Below are 18,384 nucleotides of genomic sequence, written 5' to 3'. Positions count from 1 at the left end.
GCTCTGTCAGAATATTAAACTGTTATTTGTATTCTCTTTGAATGCTGATTGAAACCAATGATCTCTTTGCCTGGCTGGTGGCTGGTACGTGTGTAGTCACGAATGTGGCTTGTTCGGAGCTTCAGTACTATTGGAAGGGTGAGATCAAGGAAGAACCTCAGTGCTTGCCCTCTGCATGTTACCCTCTGCTTAGAGTTTAGTGTTACTTGAGGATTCCTGACCTGTTGAATTTGCGTGCAGTGGAATTAATTGGCCTGGATTATTCAGTTTTATTAATCAAGCTGTTTCAGTTTCAAGCTTGGATGGAGGGGGAAAGCTGCTAGGTTTTTGTGTGGTATTGATACCTAGTGAGACAAGAGCTTCAGATTCTTTGGATGGGAAAGTGCTATGGAAATACGGTACGCCGTTGTAATATCTTTTGGGGCATCTCTGGGAAGCCCAGTGAGTATCAATACTATGCACGAATACAAATGATTATTAAGTGTAAATAGAGCTAGTATTAGCTCTATTTTAATATTAGAGAGCTAAACCAGAACATAAAGAAGTTGTTCAGGACTTGAAACACCCCTGACTCCTGAGTGTTCAAAGGAGGAAGGTTGGTTCAGCCCATTTAAGGAAAGAACCAGTTTGCAAAACATTTAGGAATTGTGCTTGACAGATGCACAGAAGCAATTGTGTTGGAGCCACATCAGTGATAAAACAAGCTTTTGACTTCATGGGTCTTACTACTTGGAAGCCTGAAATCAGCAGGCTGGTTTTGTGGCCTGGCCCTTTCCATGTCGTTCTGGACTCCACTAAGCAGCAAGGAAAGCAGTGGAGCTGGGTGCAGATTCTGGCATCTCTTTCTGCAGCCACTTGAGTGGGAGCCTCGAGCCACTGGGCACTGTTTACTCTGATGCCAGAAGGGTGACTTGGGCCATTTCTCTGCCAGACAGGCAAGGAGCAGAGGATTGGTCTCAGGCAGAACCACAAAGCTGCAGATGCTGGAGGCTTGCTGAACTCAGAAAATCAGAAAATTACTGGAGCTAGTTACTGGGAAAGGTGCTGCAGTACTACATGTTCTCTAATCATCTGTTCAGTAAAAAGCGTGATTAGAGAGGAGCGCAGGGGTCATGAATTCTCATCTTAATAAAATCATAGGTATGTCCAGGTAGGTTTTTTGTGAGGGACTTTCCTTGTCCACCTGTTAAGGGTTGTATTTGCTCTGTCCATATGATAGAAGCTGTGTAGGGTCAGCAGCCAGGCTCTCCCCGCTCTTTGGATGGGGTGGGTGGGCTTTTCATGCAGGTTGTAAAACCCATGCTAAAGCAAGCTGGTGCTGATCACCTGCCAGGCGTGGGATCCTGTACTAGGTAGCTGTTTTGTTCTGGTAGGAAAAATCTTGTTTGTTAGGAAAATCAGAGTATGAAAACATCAGAGAAACAAGCAGGGCAAAGTGAGGTTTCAAACATGCCCACAAATGAGGAGGAGGACGCTACAGAAAACCCTCTGTGACGAAGCAGCCCTTTTCCCCAGTCACGAATGGGTAATGCCACCCCCAGATCATCTGCTCCTCCGGGTGGGATTTGCTAGTGTAGGGGCCTGAATCTGTCTCTGGAACGCAGAAAAATTAAATGCCTGGCACAAAGTAGGATGGGGGTGACTGAGGACTCAAGATGCCAGTTTAGGTACATTTTTATCTAGACATGAGTTCAGCTGTTACAATTCTGAGCCACATTTAAATCCCCATCTCCAAGTCAAAAATCAACCTACTTAAATAAAACTGTTGTTGATGGTTTTAATTTGGATTTTTCTGTTGGATTTCTCTGAAATGAGAATTTGTGCTAAGTGTGCTGCTGAGATCAGTGTCCTCTCAGGTAAATATCATTTGCAACCCCGCACTGGCACATGAGAGCAGAGTCTGCCCCCAAAGTCCACCTTCATGGGTGCACCACAGCTCCCCAGGTGCTTAGGATCAGTTGATGCCGAGATAGACCCTGCCTCAAAGAGCTCAAGTTTTCTTCTCTTTTCTGACAACCACCCTGAATGAAACATGAAAGCTTGGGTTTTAAGGGTAATAATGCTCAAGCTGTAACTTTGAGTATCTGTTCACACAGTTATTTCCTTCCCAGAGCTCTAATAACCACATAAACTCCCTTTGTCTCCTCTTTTCTCCAGGTCAACAGACTATGGGACTACCTATGAAAAGCTAAATGACAAAGTAGGCCTGAAGACTGTGCTGAGCTACCTTTACGTCAGTCCCACTAACAAGAGGAAGGTAAGGAGAGCCATCGAACTGGTAGCTATAGAAACAAAATTACGGCATTCTGTTCATTCTGAGAGGAATTATGATCCTAAAGTGAAATCCGTTGGTAATTCGCAAGAGCTTGAATTTGTTGTCTAAATTGCACTAGTGCAATTCCATAGAATCCAGTAGAATTATGCCTGTTTTTGTGATAGGGATGGAGTCCTTAATCTCCTGCTGAATGTGTTAAAGATATAAAAGGTTTGCTTTTCTTTGCTTCTGAGGGTTACACCTTTAAAAGAAGCTGAAGTCACACAAACATCTCTAGGACTCTTGCTTACACTGACTTTGGCTAATGTGCCTCTCCCTGCCTTCTCTGTCTCCTTATTATGAGAAATATGGAGTAAAAGGCATTTATTTCTCCATTTGACTCTTTTCCCCTTCATGCTTTCCCTAGTTAGAAGTTGGAGGTAAAGATGTAAATGACATTTTCATTGGTTACATCATGCAAGGGGGCTGAAAGCAGAATATGCCTGGGAGAGTGGGTGGGGGACCTAAGATTTGATTTGAGTGTGTAGGAGAGAAGATGAGGTCACAGCTTTCAAACCCCCTGCTCACGCATCCCACATGATGCAATTAGGGCTGCAGCTGGCTCACAGAGCGCAGCCCAGGAGTTACTATTCAGTGCCTTTTTGGTTTAAAATTATTGCCTGTGTTGATTGAAGGGAGGCAGTGGGACAAAGACGCTTTCAGCTACCCACAGAAATCAACGTGGGAAGGCTGCAGCATGTAGCTAATTGCTGGCAGTGGAGTTGTGTTTGGATGGGGTGCAGCCCATTCGACTTGATTGCTTCCAAACTGCCCATCTCCTGTCTCCATCAATAGGTTTCCAAACTAGTATTTTGCTACTTGTACTGTTCTTATTACTACTATTGTGTTTTCCATCACTGGTCAGTCTACAGAGGTTTCAGGATTAATGTTTATTTTGATGTATGCAACCTTAAGGCAGTCATAGCTCTCATTACTATCAGCAACAATGTGTGTGTGTTTGGGTTGTATAGAGGAGAGCAAGAATGCAGTGAGCAGGGGTCAGATTATATTTTTTTCTGATGCAGAAGCTGAATTATTGTGACAACTTCCTTGACTACTTTTTTCTGAGCAAAATGGAATGAAGATGTTTTGTAGCAAGCTCTCTTGGCCTTTGCAGCCCTCCCATATCCAATATGGTGGGTACTGAAGAGTTAATTCTTCTTCATTCTGTTTCCAAAGCAACTCTGCCCACCTAAAATCAGAGGCAATATGCTCAGTTACAAATCCTACGTCAGTAGTGTAAAGTCTCCCTCACAAATCAGAGTACTAGGATATATGATTATGTTCTAGCAATTTCTCAAGCTATCAAGCTTTACAGATTAGCAATCTTTTCTTTCCTTTTTTTTTAATAACACCTGTATTTCATTATATAGTGGCATGCAGACCTATCTTTACCTGCTGTTTTCTTATTTCAGATTACAATTTTTTAAATTTTTTTTTTGTCTTATATCTTAAGGAAATGATTTCTGGACCTGCCCTATCTGTCTGTCTTCCCTGTTCTCCTCCCTTCTGAAAAATCTTTTGAAATGGAGAGACGAGCTGCAAGGAAAACCCATAGGAAAGCAGCTTCAGTGCTGGATGCTGTGGGAACAACTTGTTTTCATTCTTTCTTTCTCTGCTAAATATATGGGCACTGTTACTATGCATGGTTAAACAGCTGGTTTGTCCGAATCCAGAGCTGACTCTGCATTGTTGACCGTCAAAGCAATTCCAAACATCCACGCAGCATTTGAAAAATGCCTGGAGAAGGTGTCATTGGATTGGAACATCTGGGATTTGTCAAATTCAATATCAGGTTTATTGTCCACCCACCCCTTGCAGGTTCATGCGTTTGTGCACTGCAAAAAATGCACTTGAGTTGTAATCTTCTCCAAGTCTCTCTGGGTGAATATTGTTACAGTGGCCTGCAGAGTAAGCATCGTGGTTTTGCAGAGCTCCTGAGGACAACCACCAGTAATGAGTCACAAAGCAGTAGGTGAGGTGAATCAGTTGCACCCCAGTAGAGAAAGTCTAGATCCCTTGTGTTTCACCTCTTAGAGCACAACTTCTGGCTAATTGAACACAATGCCATGATCTCTTGTGAGTCTCAAAAATAGGTCTTTGTTTAAGGCAATAGACAGGGAGGGAGATACCAAAAGTGACACACGTGCAGAGGGCCTGGGCACACACGGTGAATCGCACAGACCCTTTCCAGGCAAGATATTTTCTCCTGAGGCATTAGCTCTCAGGTGGTGATCGGACCCTGTGTGCCTCGCAAGCTCCTGTTGATTTTTGATGGGTTTGCACACTGTTGCTAGTCCTGTCTGCTCATTAGCGCTTAGAGGATTAGCAGTTACTTGGAGGAGGGGAAGAGCTTTCCATACATTCATTTCTAATTGATTTACTAGTGAGAAGGATAATTACCTCTCAGCTACCCTGCAGAACTACAGTGGGAATTACCTGTCAAATTTCTTTGAAGACCCAAAATGCCTCTCTTCAGCTGTTAAATAGGAATTATGCATTCAGACAAATGCCAGTTATATAAACAGCATTTACCTGAATTGTGGCATAAGACTAGGCTCAATTATGAGGCAAGAGGATTTAAATGCTGGCTTTTTTCTTTCTTCTTTTAAAAGAAAACCTTTTTGTTTCCAGTTTCTTTTTTGAAAATTTTGGTGGCAATATTGTAGGCTTTTTGGCAGCTCCTGCTGTATTTCTCTGCTCAGTGCTGTGCCAGGTCATGGTGGGACACTGATTTCTCAATACCAACATCTCTCCTTATTGCAATATGGGGCATCACATGAGGCCAGAGTTGAAATGCAGAGGCTGAGCAGCTGGATGAGGCGTGGCTACAACCCATGGTTTGGGAGGCTGTGTTATTCCCCTTCTCTTGGTCCCAAGAAAGCCACACCTGATGCACACCTTCCTTTCCTGAATGACGGCATTCTGACACCCTCTTCTTGCAAAGTGGATTCCTTTCTAGAAGAAATATTAAGGTTAATGTAGGAATGATTTGGTGAAATTCTGAAACATGTGCTAACAAGCGTCATCAAGACTTGATGACCAAATGGCTCTTGAGGCCTTAAATTATTTAATTTTCTTCGTTGGGGACAGAAAAAAACCCCAAAGTTAATGTCTGAGCACCTGCTATGTAACATTGATGGGAAAAGCAAGTCCCCGGTTGGCCTTCCCGTTTTAAGCTAAAAACTCTTGTTTCGTTTGAATTATGTATTTAGTCAATTTTATTCATATCATGCTCTCTTTAGGCTTCCTTCTAAGCTGCTCTCGTGTGTCTCTCATCTCTAACTGGAGAGCCCCAGCAGGCTGTTGAATATTGCCCCGTCTGTATTTGGCGTCCTGATGAGTATTGAAATGTCTTTCCTGACCCAGCAGACCAGAAAATGCTGGAGCAGCCTGGAAGCAGCTGATCCCTCAGTCCTGCCCTTTGCTCCTCAGGGAAACACATCAGTCACTAGTGTTTATCAGTGGGCAAAAATCACTGTGGAGAGATCGTGTCTTTGTGCCTGAAGAGGAAAGAGGTGAAGAAACACAATCTCTCTGTTTTATCATGGTGATAAATCCAGGACAGCCTCAGTTCTCACTGGGTACCTCTTGGCTGTGCTGGTGTTTGGCACTTAGAGACCGGATTTACTCTATGGGTGTTTCTTGTTTTTACATGTTGCCACTGGGAGATATCAGCCCTGCTCATGCACAGTTAACCAAGGGACAAAGCTTTGTAGCCAAGACTGAGCTGAGGTGGCTTTGTCTGTGTCCCCACGTGGTGCTCGGCAGAGGCAGGGCTGGATCCCAGGGCGCCTGCTCCCAGCTGTTGACCCAACCTGCTGATGGCTGGTTTTGGAGCTGAGAATAAGGGGTGTCCATTCCCTAGAAATGGAAAGATACAAGAGAGTATTTGGAAAATGCACCTTGCCATTGTGTAATTTGAGGTTTGCAGTTATAATTAAATCAATATAACAACATGCCGATACCAAAGGAAGTTGCCAAGAATACTTCTACCCAGCTATGATTCCTCTTGCCTCTCAAGTATCGTTGCTAGTCACCAGGGCCAGCTAGGTCAGCTGAGAGCACACACAATTTGAAATGAGACCACCCTGGAGTGCCAACATAAGGAAACAGTCAAGCAGACTGCAGCCCATTGTGAATCCATAGCCTCTGGCTGCACCGGAGCTGAAACAGTTCCTGCTGAGAGCCGGGGAGTACTTCATCTTCCTGTGGAGCAGTTGCCCTGCTAATTCCCTTCTCCTAAGAGCTAACAAGCTCAGGGTTTCACAACACTTTGCAAATGTGCATACAGCCTCTGCTCCTGTGAGCTGACACTGCCAGGCTTGTATCTGCTCTCCTGCAGATGTTTGGGCTGCTGCTTCTTTCCCTCGCGCACTAGAGGCTTGCATATGGATCAGGAAAATCTGCATTGAGTTCTCATTAATACTATGAAATTCCAGGTGATCATTAGACCTAGCAGTCAGACAACTCTGAAGTCCTAGGGGCTATGGTTTTTTTAAGAGTTAATGTTTTGAGCCCTGGTGAGAAGCCAAGTGCCTGCAGTTTTGACACTTCTACCACCGTGAAGATGCTCTAACAGGCACAGTGTATTCCAGGGCACATCTTCCCCTTCAGTGCATCTGCCCACCCGGTTGTTTGCCTGGGAGACTACAAGAAGCATTTGCTTTGCCTGGTTAACACAACAGGTTGCAACAAGCCTGATAATTCTGTGGCGAACTTTAGAAAGGAGAAACTTTGATATTTGTTTAGCAGCACCCCTTCCTTACAGTTGAATGGGATTTAAGGGCAGATGGTTGAGTGCTCTGAAAAGCTGAGACGTGCAAAATGCATAGCTTTGGCTTTTCTACCCTATAGCCTCTTGTCTGTCTTTAGGGATATGACAAAAGGCTTTTTACTCGCTGCTGGGCAGAGATCTCAGTTCCCTGCTGACCTTTAGTTTAATGCTATATTTTGGGCGTTAGTTACATTTTACTAGAGGCGGATTTTCACAGTACTCTGGGAATTAGAATTGTTTATTTCTTCCAAAGCACTCAGGGAAAAAGTCTCTTCTATTTTAATAAGAACATTTCTCTTGACTTTTTAAATTCCCGTTTTCTTCTATCCCATTTTTTTTTTCTTTTTCATTGTTGAAAACTTTCTGTTAGAAAATTGCATAATTTCCACAAAAAAATTAAGCCTGTGATTCTTTGACTAACTGCCTGCTCTTCAGAATGGCACTGTTTGGAGCTGAAGTGCCATGAGTCCCTATTTTCTAGCATGAGTTGGTCTCTGCTGGGTAAGATGCCCTATACCCCAAGAATGTTTGCTTTCTTCTTGGTTGTCAATAACAGGATTCATTTTAGAATTGATGCCTCACAGAAGGATGCAAAGTCCTTCCAAAGGGTGCAGAAAGAAGATGAGAACAGACGTTCCATATATCTGAACGACTGCTCCTTTCAGGCACTGAGGTGCCATTTGGAATCTCAAGGAGTTGTTTTTGAACCATAAATTTAATGTATTACTTTTTCCATGAAATGTTCTGTGAAGAGTGCGTATTCTTGATGAAGGTGTTATTTAGTTGAAAACCCAGTTTTCCCTATGAAACTTTTATCTCTACCCTTGGGATTCCTGTGGAGGTTGAGAGGATGGAGTTAAAAAGCATTTAAAAGAAAAAGAAGGGAAAAAGGAAGAGAAAGACAACTCTGACAAAATCAAACCAAAAAGCACTTGCCTGTATATAGTATTGCTCAGATGAGATGTGGATAAACGGGAGGTCCTGATTGCATTTAAGATCTGGGGTGACAGTTCTGATGTCTTGGAAATACCTTCATGAATTTGCTTTGCAATTCAATTGGATGCAGTAGTCTTTAGCTTTTTCTCGTGCACTGTTACCATCCATCGTTGTTGTAAGTGATAACTTGAAGAATTAAAAGGTCTGTAGTCTTTTATTCTGACTGTCTGCACAGAAATATCACCTAGGTGCAGTGATTGAAATGAGGATTCCCCCTATTTTTCCCTTATACCAGAACTGAAACATTAGAGATTTTATTTATAGATAGAACTTTTAGCTAAGGGATTTGAACAGTAGTTGCAAACAGCATAAAGGAGAAATAAATTTACAGTGCTCAGTTAAAGAGCTTTGAGGAAAAGGTTTTTCAGACTAGTTTCCCAGTTGTCAGAGTCAAAATGGAGGGGCAGTCCAAATCACTGAAGCTATAAATGTGAAGGGCATGCCGCACCTCTCGTACCTAGTCACGCCCCTGAACTTGGCCCATCAGAATGAGAAATGTTCAGAGGTATTTGGAGAGTCAGAAGCTCTGAAAGCTAAAACTAATTACATTTGTTTGTTTCTGTGCAGCTTCTTGGGGATGAAGCGCAGCAACTGTTTATGAGCTGTCAGAGAGCAATGCTGCGTTGCAGTTCAGGTTAATGAAGGAAGAAGTTAATTGTGACTCTAATATTGAAATTGCAGAGGAATGCATCTACCTGACTGGAAACTAGCTAGCACATTGGGAGTGACACCTCCTCTTACAGAAGTTGTAGATCCTAAATGGGCACAGACAGCTTTGACCTCCTTTTTATTTCTTCTTACTCGCTTGGAGAGTAACTGAGAGCAAACCCTGCCCTGGCCTCGCGTATCTCCAAAGAGAATTCCTCAGCTGTGGTTGGAGCCTCAGGGAAGAACTGTGGTCCAAAGTGATTTTGATTTTTGCCTTCATTTCTTATTTCATTTGATCCTAAAGGGAATTCCACAGTATTTTGTTTTCTTCTTATTCATCAAATGTGTGATAGGCTGATGAAGCAGAGGTTCCAGCATGCACCTGATGCTTGCCAGCCCAGCCTGAACTGAGCTGTCGTCCTTTGCCACAGCTCCTGTTAGTCATCTGCCGCTTTTTCCTAAGATTGCATCCCAAGCTATTGGTGAGGAACTGAGCTCTGGAGTATCCTAAAGCCATTTGGCAGATGGAAGGTTTCTTTGGACCCTTTTTCCTTATTATGCTGACATTGCGATAAACAGCACGTGCTGCAAACTGGCGCTTGCTGATGTGATCTCAGAGAACGTATTTATAATACGAAGGCAATGGGTCCGAATTAGAGCCCCAGGGCTGATAGAACTAGTTGCTTCTACTGTCTTTTATCCCTAATCTTTTCCTTTGGCCCAGTGAAATACAGTTAATAAATAGCTCTTGGTTTTGCAGCTGCCGTTAACAGGGCCTAAATTATCTGAGCTGCAAATGCAGTTGTAATCGTCTCTTCGTGCACCCCTTCTCTGGACCTGTTGAGCTGCGTATGATCATAGAATCATAGAATGGTTCGGGTTGGAAGGGACTTTAAAGATCATCTAGGTCCAACCCCCCTGCCGTGGGCAGGGACGCCTCCCACTAGTATGATGTTCCTGTGCTTCTCAGCACTCCAAAACCCATGCCTCTCAGTCCAGAGGCTCTGTGGGCACAACCTGCCTACTGCTTTACAGGAAAGACTGTAGCTCTAAACCACAGCATCTGGATTAGCTGAGCTCAGATTTGTCTGCTCTGGTTATACCAGTGGGTTGTACAAATGTGACTGCGATCTGGTTAACACGGCAGTGTATTCTGTCTCATAAATACACTTCAGGGACTGTCACTGTCAATCTCCAATTTAAAGAGGGGAATAAAGATGGGAATGAAGAAGTAATATTTTTCTTCACTTACTGATGAAGCAAAGATGATTTCCCCAAGGTCACCCACAACATCCATGGCAAAGTCAGAGGATGTGTGACATGACGTGTTTTATCTACAGGGTGCAGTCTTGTGAGCTGTTGTGCATGGGACTCTCTCTACTTGTTCGATTAATTCAGCTTGAATTTGTCACCTGAGACAAGAGAGCATTTTTGTAAATATTTGCAGAACCATGACCTGAAACTGTGTGAAAGAGATCTGTCGAGTTACGGATGTGTTGTAATGTTTGGAGAAGAGGACTTTAGGAATTCCTCCTTTTGAAGGGATTCTTATTCTCTCTCTTGAATTCAGAAAAGTCTTGTTTTCGGAGTAGGTTTCTCTGACCTTCCAATGTAAGAAATATAGTTTCTTGATGCTGGATGACTGAGTTTATTAGTGTTTTAAACATGATTCAAGATCAACAAATGGCAGATGTTGAGATGTGAAGGCAAAATATGAGTGTTGTTAGAATCCTCTTAAAATATAGGGTCTCTTTCAATATGCCCAAATAGGTGTGGGGTGTTTTGTGTCTGTGTTTTGTTGTTTTGGGGTTTTTTTGGCAGGTGGTTTTTATTATTGTTGTTGTTATTATTACTATATTTGGGGATTGTGCCTCCTTGTTGATCTTTGTCGTCAAGGGGCTCCTGCGAAAGAGCACTCTGCTCTGCTGCAGCCTGGGACTGTGGGGCCTGCCATGTCAGATGTCCCACCTGGGACCTGATGGCTCCCACACTTAAAGAAAGAACAAACTAGTATCTGTTTGCAGGTTTTAATTTTACTATTCTGACTTGACATAAATCATAGAGATAAATGGAAGTCGTATAGCATCTGTGGTCTGGGATATGATCATTTGTCAGCACAAACAGCACAGAACTGGGGCCCAAGCTTATGAGAAATCCCCAGCAGTTGTTTTCCCTTTTCTTAAACAGGGACAAACTGATTGTAGCACTCCAGGGAGGGCTGTCCCTTGTAGGCATGAACATGAAAACTGCAGATTCTGGGGGCTTTTTCGGTTAATTCTCTGAAAAAGCAGATGCACTAAAAAAAACCAAACAGAAAACCCCAAACCCCAGTGAACCTCACCCACTAATCAGCTGTTTCTAAAAATAAACACAATTGAGATAACTAACAAAATGCTCACATATGGCATTAGTTAATGGGGGTGGAAGGGTATCTATTTCTGTTTCTACCTATCTTAAAGATACTACATTGAAAGCCAGTGTTTCAGTGTTCATGAAGAAAAAAAATTTCATATATTATGAAATTCCAGAATTAGGGTTGCCTGTGTGTGCCTTTATGCATCTGCATTTTGTGTCTCTGTGGTTATGCATTCCAAGAGCTTTCACTTGCATTTTTCGTAGGCTTCTGAACTCATTTAATACACGTTTGGTAAGTGCTGAGGTAAGTATTGAAAGTGAATGGAAACCTAATGCAGGATTTAATTAATAAAGATAGGGAATAAAATGAGGGCTGTCTAGGTTGGCTTTATGAAAACTGTTTTGTTAAATAAATGTCATTTTAGTCTTCACAGATATTGCAAGTCTGGTTGATAAAATTAAGCATGTAGACACAAGATGTATAAGTAAAATAAGAAAAAAGCAGTCAGGTACGTGCTATGTCATTTATCCACCAAGGACTGGAACTGTGATCCTGAAATCCCTGCTTAGATGCTGCCTGGGGCTTTGGGAGGGAAAAAAAAAGACCACTTGAATGAAAGCAGGCACAGATTTTAGGGGAAGGCAAATCAGAATTCAAACCTTTTGTACTTGACTTATTTACACACTTCCCTGAGGTTGCTTTGTGTGCAAGAACTGAGTGGGTGAGCAGTTTGGCACTGTTTGTGATGGTAAATGTAGGTATCTACCACTTTAAACATACAATTCCCTGCCCCATCATCCTAAAAAACCCTGAGATTGGTTGAGGATGGTATCACTGCACTTCATTGTCTATTGGAGTGGATGGAGGGTCAGGTTGCAAGGGGGAAAGATGGGAAGAACCCAAGCCAATAAGTCAGCCTTTTTTTTTTTTTTTTTTTTTTTTTTTTTTTTTTTTTTTTTAAATAGGACCTGTGAATAATGTTTGGAGAAAAAAAGGCCACTTATCAGGTAAAACTCAGCTTGGCAGGATACTAGCTCAGGTCTATTCCAGGGCTGCCTTGTCTGGCTTCCTAGAAGTCAGTCCACCTTTCCAGTTGTGTGCTCTCTCTCTGCTTCACCGTGTGTTGCTAGAGTCAGAGCCCTACAGGGCCTTAGGGATTGTACCAGGTCGTAAAGAGAAGAGAAGGGGTAAAACTAGAAAGGTCATATCCACATTTAGATGTGGACTTCCCAGAGTTGGCTGTCAGTATTTAATAAAGAGGTAGTTTGCTCCAATTTAGCCAGCAAGTGTTAAAGGACAGATCAGAAGTTATAATATCCCCTAAAATAAAGCTGCAATTTTGTCACTAAGCATGGCCATTGCTTTTATGAAGTGGGCAGAGCAGTCATGTGTGAGTTTTCAGAGCCCTGCCTTGGTTACAGGGACAAAGAGGGACTGTCAGGATGCATCACCTTGTGAGGGGCTGCTTGTACTTAACACCCAGCCTGTCAGCAGGGCGGACACAGCTGCAGATCCTGATGTAGGGCAGGTTTATGAGACCTCCTTCCTTTCTCCACCCTCCCTAGTTCTCTATGAAACACGGCCATCTCCTTTACTGCTGCTGCTCCAATAATATATTAATTTATGAAGTATGAAAAATGAGGTAGTTTTGAATTAACGAGGAGGGGAATGGTGCTTCACAGACAGCAGGATAATCAATCAATAATAACGAGTCAGCATGTCCTGTTATTAAAAAGGAGGAAAAAATAATAGAATGGGCGGAGAACAGCTCTTGGAAAAGGGGCAGGTGGGTCCTTTTGAAAATTGCATAATGCTCTGACCTTGATCTTTAGTGATAAGAGCTGCTTCACCAGGACACAGTTGTGGGGCTTTTTTGAGGAAAATCCTCCCCCTGCCAACCCCAACCCCCAAATCCACTAACCTGTGGCAAAAAGTCTTTTTATTTCACTCTTTTTCAAAGTGAAGAATAGAGAAATTCAGCATTACTCATTGAGTGAATTCTCATTTTTAATGGAATAGATGAGCAGAGTCTGCAGAGTACATGCTGGCCATTGTCTCAGTTTTTGCCATATAGGCACATCTGCCTCTTACAGTGTAAGTGCAGTAACTCTAATTTCAGCTCTGATGTGATCAATTCTGTGTAAAAAGCACTGCGAATCCTGGAAGCCCTTGCATGGCAGTATTAGGAGCAGTTTTTCTTCGACATGGAGCTTGGCTGGGGTAGATATTAGAGAAACATTTCAGCACGTCTCAGAGTACTTGAGGCTTCTTTTTGCACTAGCCAGAGTTCATTGCCCTTCACTCTATCTGTCCTAAAATGCCTTTTTCATTGTATACAGGCAGACATTGTTGGACTCTGAAAGTAATGGTAGGGATTTTCTAAGTGATGCACAGTTACAGTTAGAAAAAACTCAGGCTGTAATTTTCTTATGAATCTGGGAAATCAACATTTAGCCCAGGCCTTATGTCTCTGTCTGGGGAGACACTGGTGCTGTCTTTTGCAGTGGGCCCCACAATATTTTAATTCTCTGTTGCAACAAATCAGGTTGTCATTTTTCTGACAAAAAAGCTTATTTGACAAAAAAGCTTATCTGACTTGTTTTTGCCTCCCTTGGAGTCATTCCATGGCAGGCCAACGTGATCCTTAAAAATGACTGCAAGAAACCAACAAAACTTAGGAAGCAGCTGTGCTCAGAGATGTGAGTGGCAATGGAGTGGAGGCAATGAATGTAGTGCTCCGGACCTGGAAATGGGTGGAAAGATGGAGTCAGCTTGGCAATTGTCTGGTTTTGACAAGTGATTCCTAAATCAAAGTGTCAGGTTTGTGCTGCAGAGGAAACCTTTGCCATCTCTTCCAATTCCCTTTCCTCTTACACTAGTTCTTCAGGCCACTGCAGTAACCAGGGCTCATGTATGCGTGTGGAAGGATATGGAAAGGAAAGTATGTGATTTTTCCCAAGGTATCAGTGACCCGGTTTGGAATAGGACATAGTGGCTGTGGTTCAGTCACTGGGGCAGTCATTCACCTTCTTGATGTGTAATTGCAGACAGGACTTCTACCTTCTGCAAGGACTGTATCATTGGGAGCTAATTTTGCAGATGTAATGGAAAATGTCAAAGCCAATGAGCTGGTAGTTGTGAATCCTGTTCTTAGGTCCTGAAGCTTCCCATATATTAGGAACTTTGGCCCTTGAGTTAGTGTGTGGAGCTTGCAACCACAGTGGATAACTTAGAGCTGACTGCTACTGCGCAGAGCACTGCAATGCCATCATGTTTTGGAACTTTAATCTTTAATTTCTGGGGGCCTTATCCTTCCATCCAGAAAATGGACAGGCCTTCTCCTACCTCCTCGGCTTTTGCCAGTGGCGGGATGTTAGGAAGAGAAGTACATTAGGGACAGTGAGGGACATGAGTAATAGATGCCAGGTAAATAAATTGAGATAGATCATTAGCATCTGGATGTGAACATTGATAAAGCTGACTGTTGTCTATGTTCTCTCTGCAATCTGACTAAAAAGCAGGAAAATAAAGTGTGTAAGCAGAGGAGAAGCAATGATGCATTTAAAATTGTATTCGGGTTTAATGGCCTCAAGGGAGATACATAATACAATTTTTATTTTTCTAAAGAGTCATGAAACACTCTACTGTCCTCAAATGAAATAGACTGTTGTATACAGGCTGCAAAAGTTTACCCCCGTGAGTAACTATCCATGCACATCTCTTTGTTTTCTGTAATGAGGTAACTACTGTGAGTAAACTTAATCCCACATGTAAAGTGTTCTCCCAAGTGAGACCTATAATCAGAGGAGTGTTTTCATATAAATGGTGTTCTCAGTTCCAGCAGCTGTGGTGCACGCAGTCTCTCCTTACTGATAACATTATTTTCTGTAACTATTTCTGCTTACACGGTAAGTTACCATAATGGTGCAAATTACTTTGGAGTTCTATGGAGAATAGCACAACCATGCATTTACTCAAATAGCATATAATTATAACAGTGAATGCCGCTTTTCTCTTTCTGTGCGCACAGTTTGGGATCAGAGCTGTTCTGTGTCACTAGAAAAAGCTGGTGACCACAAAACAACGTGTCAGATGTTGCAACAGTTAGGGATTTCCTATGTAGATTAGAGAAGAGTAAGAAGGCATCGTGCAGAACTATGCTATGCAGAAATACCAGACTCCAGAGCAAAGCATAATAAAGATCAGAAGCTTTACGTTTCTCTTCTGCTTATTTGGTGTCTGTTTTTCCTGTGGAAGCACTGGTTGTTGCCTAAGCTCTCCAGCTGGGTTTCCTTCTACATCTGGTCCAGGCCCAGCCATAGAAGTGCTGGTCAAACTGGGTATATACAAAACCAGCCGTAAGCGGTGATGCTGGTAACCCATTTGGCAGTTCATAGAGGGGAACTGTGCATGAACGTGCTGTGATACGGAAAAGCCTTTGGCAAAATAGCTGAACAGCATGCAGCACTGAAGTGGCCTCAGGAAGGTGGGATTACTGCGGCAGAGGACTTCGCTCTGATGATCTGTGGGGAGGTGGAGAATGTGCAGCTGTAATGAGAGTATAATGGGATGGAATAACCTTGGGTAAACTCTGCCTTGCTGTGACAATGAAAAGGTTTTACAACCAAGCATGTGGCTGTTGCCAATCAGTCACTCCTTGCCAGGTCAAACACATGCTTTTTGGATGGCTTCCATCCCCACTGGCACCTGAAATTTAACAAGCAAATGCTTGCTGTGCCTTGTAATTAAAAGTGAAAAGTACATGTGTCCAGTGCCAAAAAGACAAGAGAAAGCGGGGAGACATGTTGTTCTGACCTGCTTAGCAGTAAAACAAAGATGAGATGTTCTGCTTTGTTGAGTCTAGTACGATGGCTTATTCCACTCCTGTGCATGCAAATTGGATCCAGCCTGGGATTTGGTGTTGTGGGCAGGTTAGGATGGCAGCTTTACAGCACCTGAGTTCTTTTCCCAGCTCTGATTTTTGCCTAAACCTTACAGCCATGATATATTTTCATTTCCCACCTGCTAAGGAGGGTGGCAGAGTGGTTTTCCTTGGGGGGCTCTTGCACTGTATCCAATTTAGCCTTGATTTGCTCCTGATCCTCAGGGCATCCTGCAAGGTGCATCTGTGCTCTTGCACAGCTGCTGGAGGTGGTAATTAAATGAAGTGCTCTCTCCATAGGGCATGGGGTGTGCGAGCTTGGAATTCTGTGAAGTGTTTTGTTTTGGTATGGCAATTTATGGCAGGCATGGCTGCAATGCCAAGAGGCTGTTTTAATTTTGTACAAACCTGAACAATTAATTTGTCATTGTAATCTGGATGTAATTGGATATGAGAAACAATAGAGGTCAGAAAGATTAACCAGGGTTATTCACTGTAACAAGCATGGTGGGCTGATGTGCATCCCTTAGAGAAGGCAAGGTGGTGCTGGTCCTCATTTGATGTGCTTTTACTAATCTCTTTTCTCAGAGTTAATAATGTAAGATATCTCTCGTATGGATTTTCAGACAGGAGGATGATAGGTAGTCATTCTTTCACCACCAAACTGCTCTGTCTCAGAGTCTCCGCAAAGTCTTTCTGGCATCTCCATCTTTTTTAATCTTTATGAGAAGCAAATGAAAGAATTGCTGAGATGCTCTCATCTTAAAAGTGTACTCTTCCCTGATTGAGCCAACTGCATGTAGCACATGCTGGGACTATATATTCCAATTGCATCTTTAGTGTCTGAGTGTGATATTAGTATCTCATGCCTGTAGGTTATTCATCCTCATAGGCCAGACTGATGCTCCCTTGAACTGCTGGTTCCAGGTTCTGTTGAGACAAGGCACATATTGGGTTGATTGTAGCTAAAATTCTTAGCTTTATTTCTGACAGGATTCTGTTGAGGGGCTTTTCAAGTTAACAGTGAACCTGGGGTGCTTGATCCTGGTGGGGAGGGTGCACTGTTTGGACACCCGGCTTATGCTTGCATCATTTCTGATTGACAGAATGGTCTTGAAATCTATGCAGAGTATTGTCGTGGTACAACTTACAAACCTTATGATGAAACTTGCTCTCTGTTTTGAAGATGGGCTGTCTAAATACATATAACAAGGGGACAGCAGAATAATTACATATTGCGTTACAGAAGAGGATTTGATATTCATAAAAATGAACAAGCTCCCCAGTGATGTCCTCTTTTGTGTTGCAGTATCACCAGAAGACCCTGCTGTTTTAGATTAAAAAAAGACTTTTTTTTCATTTTATAGCTTGTTTTCTACTTTGTAATGGTCCTCTTCTTTCATGTACCATCTACAAAAGACAAAAAGTTCTACAAAGACATAGGCCCTGCATGTAACCTGAACAGCATGATGTGCTCTGATCTTTCTCTCTCAATGCTGGAAAGATGGGGAACCCACAAATGGGGTCCTCCTGATGCTAGTGTTAGGGGTCTGTGCTATTTTCTCAAACCATCTTCCTGGAGTAGAGACCCGCAGTCTCCAGCACAGCTGTAGGAGTCTACGGAGGAGGTCCTTCACAGGAGTTTGGATGCTTACAGAAACAGCTGTTGACATCTGGAAAGTTCAGTGACAAGTGATGAGATTCTGTGGAGTAGAAATTGGTTTGTAATTACAGAGAAGTCCTGATAGGAAGGAAATTGTGGAGAGAGGTTAGCATGAAGTGCCTGAAAGGTCTTGAGAGAGCTATTTGGTTCTTTGGTCACAGTACATATAATGCAGACCCAATGCAAAAGTCTAAGGAAACTCTATTTCATTGCTCAGTTTCTATAGGTGTCTGACTCATTTTTCATTATCCAATAATAAATACAGTAGTGAAAGTCACCTTTAACACTTAAAGATTGCTTGGATTTTATGGGATTGTATTGAAGTGAGTGCCAAGGTATAAAAGCCTTATGGTTGAGGTACTTTTATAACACATGCTTCATAAACCCTTATAAAGTGAGTGCAGTGCACTTCATCCTTTAAGATTACAGCATTATGGTTCTGAGAGATGGTGATCTGGTGCTGTATTCATTAATTAAATCTGTTATTAATGTTAAATTTCGGACAATAAGAAGTGAAGTTACAAGAAGTTGAAATGGGGTAAGTCCAGACAATTTATCTCTCATGAAAGCTCAGTGCACCTTTACTGCTTGCCTGAAGCCCACAGGTTATCCTTACATTAAGGTAGTTTTTGAGCCATGTGAAGCAAGGAGGATCCCCAAATCTGGGCTACTCTGTAACACAAGTGATTGCAATGAGTGTTTTCCTTTCAGAATGCAAAGTTAGTAATTATGTGGAAGCTGTTGCCCT

The 18,384-nt window shown here is 42.6% G+C and overlaps 1 protein-coding gene across 1 annotated transcript in view; it reads left to right on the top strand.

Annotated features, from left to right (window-relative positions):
- The window catches only part of SORCS3 (sortilin related VPS10 domain containing receptor 3), a 307,837-nt gene that overhangs the window by 140,635 nt on the left and 148,818 nt on the right, over nt 1–18,384 (top strand). Inside the window, exon 3 of the mRNA XM_063339010.1 lies at nt 2,158–2,257. Within this exon, the coding sequence (XP_063195080.1) occupies nt 2,158–2,257 (100 nt within the window). The remainder of the gene's footprint in view (nt 1–2,157; nt 2,258–18,384) is intronic.

The sequence above is a fragment of the Chroicocephalus ridibundus genome, chromosome 6, assembly GCF_963924245.1.
Source record: "Chroicocephalus ridibundus chromosome 6, bChrRid1.1, whole genome shotgun sequence".
Taxonomy (NCBI): Eukaryota; Metazoa; Chordata; class Aves; order Charadriiformes; family Laridae; genus Chroicocephalus; species Chroicocephalus ridibundus.
Note: the sequence above shows the minus strand (reverse complement) of the source record. Positions and strands in the feature narration are given on the sequence as shown.